Below are 15,000 nucleotides of genomic sequence, written 5' to 3'. Positions count from 1 at the left end.
CCACCCCCGGGAGACGCCACTGCTCACCAACAGGGGGGATTGAACGGCTTCTTTCGGTGACCCACGGCAGAAGACTCGGGCCTCACTCGGTGCTCCCCCTCCGTTTATGTGGTCTGACCCCTACGGGAAGGCGTTTTCGCGGGAAATCTGGGGTGTCCGCCCCGACCAGGTTCACGGAGGGTTTTTTTTTTTTACACTGTAGCGTTAAGAATGTTTTTCTATATCCGTTAGGCACTTTCATTTTTTAAAGACATTACGCATGCGTTTTTCATTCTTTATCAAGGGACAACTTTGTAGATCTTGATCCAAACCTCTAGCTTTTGTTTTTTTTTTCTGCTCTCAATTGACCAACCTTCTGCCCCATCTATTTTCAGAGGCTAAATTGTTGGATTCCTGTTTCTCTCTAGGCTTCGATGTATGCGTCCTAAGTGTATTGTGTGTAACACATTCGTTGACCTGCTAATATTTCACATTTAAGCGGCTCTTCCTACAGAGAAAATGCCATTCAAGGTTTCCGGCAAGAGTCTAGTCACCGCGAGCTCCGCCCCTACCCTGGAAACCCCGCCCCCGAGCCCCGCGGCATCTTGGGATCCCGGCAGAGGGTGCGCACGCGCAGTCCTCGGCTTGGGCATCATGGCTGACTCCGGGTCGGGTGTGCAGGGCTCTTTACTGCAGCTGCAGAAGTCCCTGTCTGTCAGCGACCGCTGCTCCGCGGCGGTGGCCAGTTACCAGCTGATCCGGGGCCTGGGGCAGGAGTGCGTGCTGAGCTCCGGGCCCGCAGTGCTGGGTGGGTACTGTCCCGGCTGCGCCGAGGGGGGCGCCGGCGCCCGTGCGCCTTTGGGGTTTCCGTGTTGTGCGGGAGCACGACAGGCTAGCGTTTCTCCCGCCCTGGGTGTATCTAGCAATATTTTGAAGTCCAGCTTTTGATTCTGGATTGTCGGAATTTCTGTGGAAATTTTTGGTGAAAAAAAGGGACTTGTCATACTGCTTTTTTTTGTTGGGAGAGGAAAGATGTTTTAAGTCAAGTTGGTGAAAATGCGTTGTTTAGCAATCCCTACTATGCGAAGTGGGCAGAGGGAACCAAAGGAAAGTTATCTTCTTCCACCTTAAACGCGCTTAAACCCTCCAGTACCTTTTTCAGATCCTCAGGTTTGAAACCTCAAAAGGTTCCTACTTTTGAGAAGCATTGCAGAAATGTAACAAAATTCATGCGGTTCTTTTAACTTTTTAGCAATCACTGAATGAGAACTTTTTGTTTCTTTATAGTAAAAGTGCTTTTTTTCCCAGCACTTTTAAAATATATCATTGCCTGAAAACTTAGGATGCTATCTAGTACCTACTGTCAAGGGTATATTATTAATGGGAAAATAAATTTTCAAAATTAACATGTAAATGTTTTCTAGTCTCAGCGTTTCTAAGTTAGAATTCCTTTTTCCTTCCTTTAGTTGTTTATAAAGCAGTTCCAAGTTTTTCTGAATATTTAGTATTTGTCCTTTCGCATAAGAGATTACAGAGGAGTGTATTAGTTTTCTGTTGTCGCGGTAATAAATACTACAAGCTTAGTGGTTTAGGTTTATTAATCTTACAGTTCTGTAGTTAGAAGCCTAACATGAGTCTCACCAAACTAAAACCAAGGCATCAGGGAGGGTAACTTTCCTTTCCAAAGGCTCTTGTGTAGAATTCATTTCATTTTTCCTTCAGGTTGGCAGCATTCTTTTCTTGCAGTTACAGGACTTAAGGTCCCTTTTTCCTTCCTGATGTTCCGGGCTTGTAGAAACCAACCACATTTCTTGGATCCTGGCTTCCATCCTCAAAGCCAGCAACCATGGGTCCAGTAACTTATGTGCTTGCAATCTCTCTTCTCTCCCCTCCCTGTCCCCTCTTTCCAGCTTTCTTCTTCCCTTCTCCAACAGTGTTGAGGGCACAGTGATTATACTGGGCCCACGGATAATCCAGGATAATATCCCCTCTTTAAAGTCAACCATGAGCAACTTTAATTCCATTTGCAACCTTAATTTCTTTTAGCCATGTTAAGGTCTCGTATTCACAGGTGCGGTGTCGGGATTAGGGCTCTAATATCTTTGGAGCCATTATTCTGCTTGTGTCATCTCAATGGAATATCATCTAGAATTTTCTGTTTTCTTTGTTTAAATACAGCAGCCTTGAGTTAGTTTTAATTGCTTATAAGGCTGAACTGAGAAATATGCAACCCACTCAGGGTGGGTTTATGGAGTGGTTTTTGCCAACTCTCTTACCTTACTTATTTTTTTTGTCCAGCATTACAGACTTCCTTAGTTTTCTCCAAAGATTTCGGTTTGCTTGTCTTTGTTCGGAAATCACTTAGCATGGATGAAGTAAGTTGAAGAGTTTTATTTTCCTTTTCTCGTATATTCTTAAATGTTGAAGTGAAGTGACTCTTCTTACCCATATTTACTGTATTTTTGTTACAGTTTCGTGATTGTAGAGAAGAAGTCTTAAAATTTTTATGTGTTTTCTTAGAAAAAATTGGCCAGAAGATCACACCTTACTCTCTTGATATTAAGGTAAAAAGAAAAAAACATATTACATACCAACATTGATTGTAATTTATGGTGTAAGTTAAACTTGCATTTGTATTTTCTTCTTGCCTTTCTCACCGAGGAGTTTACTTATTATGCTTGATCGTGTTAGAAATGAAGTGGGTTATTCTTTTTAGATTTAATAAACTAAGGCCATTATCAAAAACTAGTTTGTTGCATATAGATAAATAATGTCTCTTATAAAAAGTCATACATAGTAAATTTGGTTTTTTGAATTGTGGATAGATTTCAAAATGCTTTGACAATTCTACATAAATTTCCCGCTGGATAAGATTTAGATTTCATGTAGTTCATGTGTTCCCTTTGGCCGCAGTCTGAAAAGCTTGCCTTTCTTGTGCCTCCCGTTTTCTTCCAACCTGCCTTCTTCAGCTTTCCTCATAAGTGCTGTGGAGCTAGTAATAACAAATTAAGTTGTTCTTTCTCAGACTTGTTTATACTTTCAACATGTGCCACCTCTCCGGGTAAGTTGTTTTTAGTTGGTCCTGAATTGCCTCTAGTTCTTGGATGTTCGAAGATTTGATGTATTCAACCTAGGGGTAATTTATAAGAAGTTATTTTATTAATTATAATTAACTATGATGTATAAAGTAATATTCAGTCTTTTTTTTAAAAACAGATTTCTAGTCTTTCTGGTTCAGAATCCTAACACAGTTGACCCTTGAATAATGGAGGCGTTGAGGCATTCATGCAGTTGAAAATTCGTGTATTTGACTTTTGACTCCCCTGAAACTTAACCACCACAGGCCTATTGCTGACTTGAAGCTTTTTTACCAATAAACATAAATAGTTGATTAACACATGTTTTGTACGTTATGTGTATTGTATTCTTATAATTGAGTAAGGGAGAGAAAAAATATTAAGAAAATCATAAGAGAAAATACATTTACAGTACTATACTGTATTTATCAAAGAAAACCTGGGTATAAGTGGACCTGCACAGTTCAAGCCTGTGCTGATCAAGAGTCACTGTGTTTTAAAAAATTGCCTCAGTAGTAGGAATAACTAACATTTGCTTCATAGTTTACAAAGTTCTTTAATGTACAGTTTGGCTTGTTTAATTTTTACCAAAACTCTATGAAGTAGGTATTTTTAATCACTTTAGCTTACAAATGAGACTTGGAAGTTGAGACAGTCACTCAAAACTTGGAGCCAGGTGGCCTCTGTCCAGAGTGCCTGCTGGTTTTGTGAGGCCGAGCTGTTGTCCTGTGGAGTCCCAAGCATTCTCTGGATTGCTTTAGCCAACTTACGTTTTCCATGCTTGCTTTCTTGACATGACAAGTGCTGTGGAAGGTGTGCCAGGAGGTGTAACTTTTTTTTTAATCCTGCGGAGGTGTCCATTTACTTTGTGTTTTTGTTATTATTGTTGACATTGTTACCATACCATATTGCATAAATATCTTTAGTAATTTTTAATCTGTACACTTATGTACTCCAATATTATATTTTAAATAACTGCTAAATTATAGGATGTCAAATGTTGGTACTGCTCAGAAGTGTAGTTTTAGCTCTTGTCAAGTTTTCCAGGAACTAGGATCTTATTGATGATTTTGTTTTGTTTCTTTTTAAAACCTAGAATACTTGTACTAGTGTTTATACAAAAGATAAAGCTGCTAAATGTAGAATCTCAGCCCTGGATCTTCTTATAAAGGTAATTTTATTATTTCTAAGTATGTGTGTTTCATATTATACATATAACTTAAAAGGCAGAAAATTGGAGTTTTAAATTGTGTTTGGGTGAGAGATGTTGGAGGCTAGGCTTTGGTCACATTGATGTATGGACAAAATTTTCCGGCTGTCACCTGGTAATTCCTTAGCCCTTTGCTCTCAGACTCTTCTGGAAGCACTGGAAGGATTTGGGTTGTGAAGAGAATTAAGAGAAAAAGTAAGCAAGGAATTTATTACTCCTCTGTTAACTCTCATTACCCTGACTCTTAAAACCTAATGCTACAAAAAGTCGCTAGAATTTGCATCGTTTTTCACTCTGAGGTCTTTCCTCAACCTTACCATGAAGATGGGTCTATACGTTGTGTTTAAGGGCTTCTTGGGTCTCACTCTCCCCTGTTTCTCCCTCAGATGTATCTCTTTTGCGTCTCCGCTTTAGAATTTGGCTCTTGTTAGTCCTTGCCTCAAGTGCCTCTGCGAGAATGGTTCTGACCATATCATTGGTTTCTTAGGAAGGTGGAATTAGGTCTGCCCCTCTTCCTCTTTGTGCTCTGCTGCCGCCCACCTCTTCCCGGTCAGTCAGGCTAGGCTGGTGTCCTCGAGGCCAAGAAAGTCCCCCAGACACATGTGGTTTTGGAGCTTTGTTGTGTAGAAACAGTGCAGTAGCGGATGCCTTGTCATTGTTTTCCTGTTTAGACAACGCTAGTTTGTATTATTTTAGTTATTTCGGGCTTTAAGAAGTTCGAGACTCATGGATGAATTTGGAATTGGAGAGTTATTTATCAAATTCTATGGAGAACTTGCATCAAAAACAAGAATACAGGATACAGGTGAGATGCATTTAAATGTTATTTTTAAGTACTTTGTCAAGTTGATGTTAAAAAAATTAATGTAAAAATTAGGGTTTCTCAACGAAAGCATTTATATGTTTCACAGATGAACGCTTTTTGCCAATACAAACCCAAATGGAAAAAACAGAAACATGTGAACACTTTTGCTTATAAAAGTTTAATCTTTACAAAGTGATTTCTTCTTTAATTAGATTCCACAGCCAATATGGGGCTTGAACTCATGACCCTGAGCTTAAGAGTTGTATGCCGTCCCGACTGAGCCATCCAGGGACCCCATGAAATTTTTTTTTTTTTTTAATTTTTAATTTATTTTTGGAGGAGGGAGAGACAGAGCATGAAGGCAGTACGGGCAGAGAGACAGGGAGACACAGAATCTGAAGCAGGCTCCAGGCTCTGACCTGTCAGCACAGAGCCTGACACAGTGCTTGAACTCATGAACTGTGAGATCATGACCTGAGCTTAGGTCAGAAGCTTAACTGAGCCACCCAGGTGCCCCGAAATAGAAATTATTTCATTTTCGTATAATCGTAGCTTGGCATAAAACTTAACAGGGAAGATTCAAGTACATAAAGTTTTATTTTTTAGGTCTTATTATGAAATTACTTTGGAACTAAATATCCTCTCATTTTGTTAGTCATAATTTTTGTTTAATTTATGTAAATGTAATTTTAGGTCTTCACTTACCTAAAATTTATTTTTCAGTTTTAGAAAAAATATATGAGCTCTTAGGAGTATTAGGTGAAGTTCATCCTAGTGAGATGATAAATAATTCAGAGAACCTGTTCCGGGCTTTTCTAGGTGAACTTAAGATCCAGGTATGACAAACTTTATGCTATTCTGATTCCATATTTTGATTGTGTTTCTCTTTTCTAAGGTTTTTTTTTCTTTTTTTTAACTCTCCTCCTAGATGACGTCAGCACTCAGAGAGCCCAAACTGCCTATTGTGGCAGGGTGTCTGAAGGGATTGTCTTCCCTCATGTGCAACTTTACCAAATCCATGGAGGAAGGTATTGTTTGACTTCACTCGATTTTCTTTCTTAGTTCAAAAACTATAATTCTAAAATGGATTGCCTGTTTCTTTTCTTTTTTTTTAATGTTTATTCATTTTGAGAGAGAGAGAGCGTGAGTGAGCGTGTGAGTGCGTGAGTCGGGCAGGGGCAGAGAGAGGGGGAGACACAGAATCTGAAGCAGCATCCAGGCTCTGACCGGACAGCACAGAGCCTGACACGGGGCTCGAACTCATGAACCGTGGAATCGTGAGCTGGCTGAAGTTGGATGTTTAACCAACTGAACCACCCAGAGGCCCCAGCCTGTTTGTTTTTAGAACTTTTAAAACCAATTGTGGATTCACGTGCAGTTGTGAGAAATAATACAGGGAGGTTCCATTGGTCCTTTACCCACTTTCTACTTTTATAACCAGTACAAGTTTGCACGACCAGGATACGGACATGGTAGGTCTACCAACCTTATTCGCACGTCACTAGTTTCAGGTGCACGCCTCGCTTGTGTGTGTTTGTTGCAGGCAGTTTTATCCCGTGTCCGTTCGTGTGGCACCGCCACAGTGAAGGTGCCGAGCAGGCTGTCACAGCAAGGAGCCTGCCTGCCGCCCTCTGACAGCCACAGCTGCCCCTCTGCCCCACGTCCACCCAAACCCCTGCTCTTTGACTGCTGTGATTAGTGCTGCTGGAAAATGGGCACGCCAGTATCTGTTGGAGTCCCTGCTTTCACTTTTTTGGAATTTCTGGATCATACAGTGATTCTATGTTTACTTTTTTGTCACACGGTTTTCCACAGCAGCTGCAACTGTTTTATATTCCCACCAGCAATGCATGAGGGTTCCAGTGTCTCCTTATCTTGGCCAGTACGTGACATTTTCTGGTTTTGATACTCGCCTTCACAGTGGGTGTGAAGTGGATCATTGTGGTTTTCATCTGCATTTCCCTTCTGACTGGTAATGTTGAATGGCTTTCCATGTGCTTCTTGGCTATTTATATATTTTCCTTAGAGAGAATGTGTATTTAAGTTCTTTGCCCATTTTTTAATTGGATCATTTGACTTTTTTTGTTGAATTATAGCAGTTCTTTATGTATTCTTTATGTCAGTTTCTTACCAAATATGTGATATGCAAGTATTTTCTCTCGTTTTATGGTTGCTTTGTGTCCTTTGATATGTAAAAGAACATTTTATCTTGATGAAGTCCAGTTTATCTGTTTTTAATTTTGTTGCTTGTGCTTTTATCATGTCCATGAAATCATCGCCAAAATCACTGTTGAGTTGTTTCTGTGCCTTCGTAAAAAGTCCTTGGGCAGAGACGAGTCTGTTCCGTTGGTCTGTGTATATACCCCCCTGCCAGAACCACACTGTCCTCCATCACTCATTCATTCCTTCCGAGTGTGGCACGGGGCTGAGGGGCAGCAAGAGAGGAGAGAGAGAATCCCAAGCAGGCTCTGTGCTGTCAGCGCAGAGACCGACCCGGGGCTCAGTCTCACAAACCCTGAGATCAAGACCTGTGCTGACGTTTTGGAGGCTCAGCCAACTGGGCCTCCCAGGCATCCCCACACTGTCGTTTTGACTGTGTAGCCTTAATGTAAAGTTTTATTCTTTTTTTTCAAAATCAGTTTAGTATTTTAAGTGTTGTGCTTTTCCATGTAAATTCTGGAATAAGTGTGTGTCACAATCCTTGCTTGGATTTTGATGGTCGTTGCATTAAATCTGTATATTAATCTGGAGAGAATTGATGTCTTTGATATGTTGAATTTTCCAGTCCGTGAGCATAATTTCGCTCTTCCTTTATTTCGGTCTTTGATTTCTTCCATCAGCATTTTTAAATTCTTGGGATGCAGATAGTTCCCTATCAATTTTAAAGTCTGTTTAATATACTTACTTTTTTTTTATACGTATCAGTAACATTTTAAATGTTTGGAGGATAATCTAGCTTGGACGGCCTTATGTGCATTATGGAATTCATTGCTTTTTAAAAGGCAAATAAAACTTTTAACCCTAATAACAGTTCCCAAATTCTTCTGTCTCCTGTGCTTTTGCTTTTATTAGGTTGAAACATGAAATTCCAATATCCAATGTTTTTATATGTCAGTAGCTAATAATTTTTGACATATAAAAACAGCAATTTCATGTTTTGACTTAACATATTTACTCACCCCTTTACTGTTTCTTACCAAGGATGTTGTAGTAGCTCTATGAGAGGTCTCTTCCTTGACTTTCTCTCTCACCTGTCCCATACCCTGTCACCGGCTTCTCCTTTCATTAGGTTCTTGTCATCCATTTGAAGCCGTTTGATACCCCTGAGATGAGTCACTTGCTCTGGCTTCTATATTCTCCTATTTTTTAAAAAACTGTACAGTAACCAATTAGTATTTTTTAAAGCCACTCACTTTGTGATAGTTCGTTACAGCAGCAGTAGGAGAGTATGTAACCTAGTAAGTGGCTGCGCTGGGATTTAAGCCTTGGTCCGAGGCCGTAATCTGTTGTTGTCTGTCATGCCATATGTGACTTCAAGTACTAAATGCTAATACTAATGTTTTCATTCATGCAGTGTGTGTTTCCTGGGTGTCTTCTATCTAAAGAGTAGTGAAGTAGGTGTTGCATAGTGACCAGACTTACCAGGTTCCTCCTATCATGAACTCAGTCTAGTGGAGGAAACGGACAATAGACATGAACCGGCTGTTACAGATTTCAGGGTTCAGTTATGCAAACAGGTGGGCACGGCAAGTAGGAGTGTCAGGGAGTGGAGAGCGTGGGAGGTGCACCAGCTGGCTGGTTCTTTGGGGGAGACGTTCAGAAGCCAAGGCCTGTAGGATGTCGAGGAGCCAGCTGGAAGAGAGCTCGGAAGAGCCTTCCAGGCAGAGGGACCAGCAGGCACCCAGGCCTCAGGCCTGGCCAGCGCACAGGGGTCGAGGGGTTCAGGAGAGTTGGCAGTCTGTATGTAGCTCGGTGGCACACACGGAGTGCCCGGGGGAGAGATGGCACGAGATGTGGGGTCAGTGTATGGGGCTCCTGAGCTGGAATTTCTTTCCTGATGGAATGGGAAGCCATGCCTTTCCTCTAGTGAATAGGTTATGACTAGCTGATGTTTTATTTTTATTTTTATTTTTATTTTTTTTACTGTCTTGAAGTCTTTTATTTCTTTTTACATTTATCATGCCATGAATTCATAGGGAACCGGCTCCAGCAGCTCAGGCTCCTTTCCGTGGGTTCTCTGAAAGCGTGCTTCTCTGGGAGGGGCAGGCTGGCACCTCGGCGGAATGCAGGCACCCTTCTCCTGGACTCCCTTCTTTTTCTGATCATTTTCCTTCACACGCTTCTCAGCTCTTTGAGTGCTTAACATGCTCAGTACGGACATTAATTCTCTTAGCAAGAATTTTTCCCTTGGCTTGCTTGTTCACAGCAGTGCCCACAGCATGCCAGGTGACATGGGACGCTTGTGGGGCATCCCTTTCTGAGCAGTGTCCACAATATCCTCTTTCTTGCAGATTCGCATGTCTGTTGCCTAAGGAACGACTCCGTGTTTCCTAAAAGGCCCAGAGAACATGTAGGGAGTAGCTCTCCTTTCTCCCTTGGTGTGGGTCATTTTGGCGAATTAACTGGAAGATGGCCCCGTAGTTGATGTTTTAGAAAGGTCTGCCTGACCGTGGCCCGTGGCTGTGAGATTTGTTTTATTAGGATTAAGAGACTTTGCTCTTGAGTGTGGCTGTGAGCAACTGAAGTTGCCGCGCAGTGGGGGTTTCGCTGGGTTGGGTGGGGGAGGGTAGGTTTCAGGCAGAAATCTGGCTTTTTGTTTTTGATATGTTTGTCATGTTATGGAACATCTCAGATGTTAACTGTGCCTTGTATATGTAAGACTGAATCTTGTAGGGGAAATCAGACATCAGGATAGGAATTTGAAAGTCTTCAGCATAGAGGCAATATGTGAAGCTGTGAGAGAGCCGGGTTACTGGGGAGTGAGTGCCGGTCACAGATGTAAGGTGCTTTGCTCTTGGAGGAGTCGGAATGCAAAGCCACCAGAGCTGCAGAGTGGGCCCAGCTCAGCAAGGGCAGCTTCAGGTGAGTGTCAGGACCGGCCGGACAGAGGAGTTTGAGGGTTAGTAGGGTGAAGACAAGGTCGGAATGGAAGGGAGGAAGTGAGGCTGTCTGCAGAAAACCTGTCAGAGAAATCTTATCAACAGAGGAGACCACAGAAACGTGGTATCGCTGATGGGAGACGTGGTGGTAGGAGAAATCGCTCCCAGACTGCATACGCTTCTGTTCCTCGCGGAAAAGGGTGTCCACCAGCATACGGATGAATGAACAAATGTGGTGTAGACACAACAGAATATGACTCAGCCTTTAAAACAGAAGGAAACACCGTCCCATGCTACATGTGGACTTGACATCGTACTAAGTGACGTAAGCCAGTGACAAAGGTATAAACTGGATGAGGAAGCGGGAACAGGGACGTGCCTAAGGCAGAACTGAGGTTGCCGGGCCCACGTTGTCCGTGTTCGATGGGTGCGTCCTGTCTGTAGGGGACGACGGAAACATCTTGGGTATAGATGATGGCGGTGAGTACCCAGCAGTGTGAACGGATTCAACGCCGCTGAGTTGTACACTTAACGTACTGATGCAGTCAACACGGTAGGTACTGTTGTATGCATTTTATTACAACGGAAAAGTAAGTACAAGAGCCTGCTTATAGAGGGGCCGTCCCCTAGAAAGCAGACTGGGGGGGCCACTGGGTGGCTCAGTCGGTTGAGTGTCCCACTCTTGATACCTGCTCTGGTCATAATCGCAACGGTTTGTGAGTTCAAGCCTCAAGTCAGACTGTGCCAACAGCATGGAGTTTGCTTGGGTTTCTCTCTCTCTCCCTCTTCCTGCCCGTCCTCTGTACTCAGTTGCTCTCTCTCAAAATAAATAAATAAACTTAAAGAAGCCAGAGGTGGACGCAGGAGAGTGGACAGCGGGAGGCTGCCCCTGGAGGTGGTGCCCCTCCCACACTCGGTGCTCAGGCCCTCCGTCTCTGAGCCTCACTGTGTTCAGCTGCATCTGTACATTCTCGACCAGCTGTGGGCTGACATGTGCCTGGTGCCCTGGAGTCTGCACACCTCTGTTTACAGTCACTTGCTGTTAGAATGAGGTTTTTTACAATGAGTTCTCCTTCTTTTAGGCCCAGCTCAAGTGCTGCCTTGTCTGCAAATCCTGAATACTCACGGCCAGAAGAAATCTCTCCTGGTATTGAATTCCAGAGGAGATTTTTAAATATCTTTTATGGCATTATCCTACAGCCATGATGATTTTGTCCTCTTAAATCCCTCTGACCCCTTCTCCCTCTGTTTTCTGTCCCAGTGGGCTGTGTTTTCAAATGTATCAGTCCCGTCCATCAAAGCAAACAATTTCTGAGCCTCTCTGGTTTGGAAGTCACTGTCGCAAAGGCAGGGAACTTAGTGATGAGCAGAGCACGGTGTCCGCGGCGAATCCTGAGCCGCGGCGAATCCTGGTGGGAGACAGCTAAATGCTTGTGATGTACACCAGGTCAGGATAGGAGCCTCGGGGGTACTTGTGCGCCTGTTTTAGCTTCTCTTTTAGGTGATCAGTTTACTAAGGTCAAAGATCGTATTTTATTCATGTTTGTAACGTGTGCTTTGACATATACAGTATGCCGAAGGAATGTCTGGGAGTCCTGGGAGGGTGGTCATGTGTTTGGCCTTATGTCATCTTCCAAACAACTCTTAGGAAGCTGGATAGTGTCCCCTTTTACAGATAAGAAGACCGAGGCTCTGAGCGATTACCTAACAGCTTGTAGGTCGTGAGTTGGAACTGAAACTCGTGGCGTTCGTCCCGTTTTCTCCTTACTTCCCTCCAGTGATAATGGCGCGGCCGGAGCGTGCAGCTCGCCAGCTGCGATGAGTGCTACACACAGACTCCTTGGTTCAAGCTGTCTGAAACGAACCTGTTGCTTGTAAAGCGTTTGTGAGGTCGGTCAGATGACACTGTTGGGATTTGTAACAGGCTGCTTTGTGTTTTCACCCAGATCCCCAGACTTCAAGGGAGATTTTTGATTTTACATTAAAGGCAATTCGTCCTCAGGTAGGACTAATATTACTTTAATTCTTCTATGACTGAAACTTGTGACTTTTAAACATTGATGGTAATTTTTTATTTTTTAATAGATTGACCTGAAGAGATATGCAGTACCCTTAGGTAAGATTGTGTAATTAGTGAAGCGGGATATTACAGATTATAAAATTGATGTCTTGAGTAAACTGTTGCTTAAACTATGAGTGAAAGTAAGTGTGATAATGTCATTTACAAGGGGGCTTCTGGAGACTTTGTTTTTAGTACACAAACTTCAGTAAGATGGTCACACTTAGATTACATGATTAAAAAAAAATTGCTTGAGAACACCTTTCAGGAGATCTGGGTTCTTTGATTCTGAATTTATCTACATAAACCCTGCTCCTACTTCTGAACTTTGTTTTGGGGTCCCTGGCCTGTTGATTCAAATGGAGGTTGGGCGCGTTAGAACTGTGCTTGGGGTCTGTGGTTCCTACAGAGAGAGCGGATCTTCGTGAACACTGTGAGTTTTGACCTTGCCTGAAGCTCTCTTAGCTTTTTTCTTCCACCTTTTGTTGTTCTACTTTAAATACAACGGTGTCGGCAATGGCAGCCGGCTTGTGCTTGTTGACCCTGCACGCACCTCAGTTTGGCACCTGTCTCCTGGACAACCACGTCTCTCTGTTTGAAGTTCTGTCCAAATGGTGTAGCCACACGAATGTAGAAGTGAAGAAAGCTGCACACTCAGCTCTGGAATCTTTTCTGAAACAGGTATTAACTCAACTTTTTTTTAAGCCTATAGTTTCCATGCAAAAAATTCAATTCCAGTCTTGTGCATGCACATTTGAAAAATGAATACAGTTATTTTTTAGCTTCTGCAGTATTTATATAAGAAAACTTGGTTGTCAGTCAGCTGCATGAGTGGCAGCAAGACCGAAAGAAATGTGGGAAGATCCCAGATCTGATCACAGCCTCAGAGCCAAGTCTGGGGGGTCTGATGGACATGAAAGCGGCCATGAGGAGGTGGAAGGAAGGGAGAGTGGGGGGTCACGGATCCTCTGAGCCCTGGGCAGCCAGGTCGGGGTGAGGAACCTATTTCCCAAGAGGCCAGGCCGGCTGTCAACGTTCAGAGGTTTTGTTTGTTTCACGTCACTTCAAGAACGAGGAGAGTACATTGGCCCTTACGTACGTATTTTCTGTCTAGGTAGGATGTGATTGTAGAATTGAGCCTGCAGATTTGGAAATGTTGGCTCGGGAGAATGTGCTGTGGCTCTGAGCATCCAGTGGTGTCTAGAAACACCTGCTGTCCAGGCCGCGTGTTACAGAGGAAGACGCTCTGGGTTGGCTCTGACGGGAAACTCTGAAGAGTCACCGAAAGTTTTGTTTGGAGCAGTGTTATAAATGACAGTTAAATTTACAGGCTAGTCCACGAAGACCTATCTGAAATGTGGCACAGACAGAACCCCATGGTAGGGATATAACATTCTGTTTAAAGACAGGTTGTTTTCATTTAGGGGTTATTTATTTTTATTTACTTATTTTTTAAAATGTTTTATTTATTTTTGAGAGAGAGAGAGAGCGTGAGCAGAAGAGAGTCAGAGAGAGAGAGAGGGAGACACAGAATCCAAAGACAGGCCCCAGGCTCTTAGCTGTCAGCCTAGAGCCCAACATGGGGCTTGAACCCATGAACTGTGAATCATGACCTAAGCCGAAGTCAGACGCTTAACTGACTGAGCCACCCAGGTGCTCCAGGGTTATTTTAAATAAAACAGTTGAGAACATTTGTGACCAAGTGTTTTTGTGGACATACACTTTCACTTCTCTAAAGTAAAAACCTAGAAGCAGAATTGCTGGGTCATGTGGTAGATATATATGAAATTATAAGAAACTGCTAAATTCTTTTCAAACTGATTGCACCATTTTACAGTCCCAGTGCCAATGCATGGGAGTTTCTGTCCGCCCATGTCCTAATCAACACCGGGGATTGTTGGGGATTGTTGGTCTTTTCAATTTTAGCTGTTCTCATGAGTGTATGATACTATCTTCCTGGTTATAAATTTGAATTTCCATAGTGCCTCTTAGTAATGATCTTTCTTTTCCTGTAGTTATTAGCCATACTTTAAAAATTTTTTTAAATTTACAACCAAGTTAGCATATAGTGCAACAATGATTTCAGGAGTAGGTTCCTTCATGCCCCTTACCCATGTAGCCCCTCCCCTCTCCCACCACCCCTCCAGCAACCGTCTGTTCTCTATGTTTAGGAGTCTCTTATGTCTTGTCCTCGGTGTTTTTATATTATTTTTGCTTTCCTTCCCTTATGTTCATCTGTTTGTTTTTCTTTTTGGTGCTGAAATCTGGGAATATGTTCATCTGTTTTATGTCTTTTTTTTTTTTAAATAGTTTATTGTCAAATTGGTTTCCATACTGTTTTGCGTCTTAAATTTTTCATATGAGTGAAGTCATGTGATACTTGTCTTTCTCTGACTAATTTTACTTAGCATAATACCCTCCAGTCACATCCCCATAGTTGCAAATGGCAAGATTTCATTCTTGAATGCTTCATTGTGTATACACACCACATCTTCTTTATCCATTCATTCATCGATGGACATTGGGCTCTTTCCATACTTTGGCTGTTGTCAGTATAAAACACTGTATGTGCCTCTTCAAAACAGGACACTTGGATCTCTTGGATAAATACCTAGTGGTGCAGTTGCTTGGTCGTAGGGTGCTTTTAATTTTTTGAGTAGCCCCCGTACTGTTTTCCAGAGTGGCTGCACCAGTTTGCATTCCTACTAGCAGTGGAAAAGAGATCTTCTTTCTTTACACCCTTGCCAACATCTCTTGTTGCCCGAGTTTTT

At 42.6% G+C, this 15,000-nt stretch overlaps 1 protein-coding gene across 1 annotated transcript in view; it reads left to right on the top strand.

Annotated features, from left to right (window-relative positions):
* Window positions 1-625: 625 nt before the first annotated feature.
* The window catches only part of PRKDC (protein kinase, DNA-activated, catalytic subunit), a 183,083-nt gene continuing 168,708 nt past the window's right edge, over window positions 626-15,000 (top strand). Inside the window, exons 1-10 of the mRNA XM_029923172.1 lie at window positions 626-787; window positions 2,278-2,354; window positions 2,451-2,543; window positions 4,153-4,227; window positions 4,963-5,071; window positions 5,795-5,907; window positions 6,000-6,099; window positions 12,117-12,172; window positions 12,256-12,286; window positions 12,753-12,910. Coding sequence (XP_029779032.1) covers window positions 634-787; window positions 2,278-2,354; window positions 2,451-2,543; window positions 4,153-4,227; window positions 4,963-5,071; window positions 5,795-5,907; window positions 6,000-6,099; window positions 12,117-12,172; window positions 12,256-12,286; window positions 12,753-12,910 — 966 coding nt within the window. The 5' untranslated portion in view covers window positions 626-633. The remainder of the gene's footprint in view (window positions 788-2,277; window positions 2,355-2,450; window positions 2,544-4,152; window positions 4,228-4,962; window positions 5,072-5,794; window positions 5,908-5,999; window positions 6,100-12,116; window positions 12,173-12,255; window positions 12,287-12,752; window positions 12,911-15,000) is intronic.

This window comes from Suricata suricatta, chromosome 15 (assembly GCF_006229205.1).
Source record: "Suricata suricatta isolate VVHF042 chromosome 15, meerkat_22Aug2017_6uvM2_HiC, whole genome shotgun sequence".
NCBI classification, from domain to species: domain Eukaryota; kingdom Metazoa; phylum Chordata; class Mammalia; order Carnivora; family Herpestidae; genus Suricata; species Suricata suricatta.
Note: the sequence above shows the minus strand (reverse complement) of the source record. Positions and strands in the feature narration are given on the sequence as shown.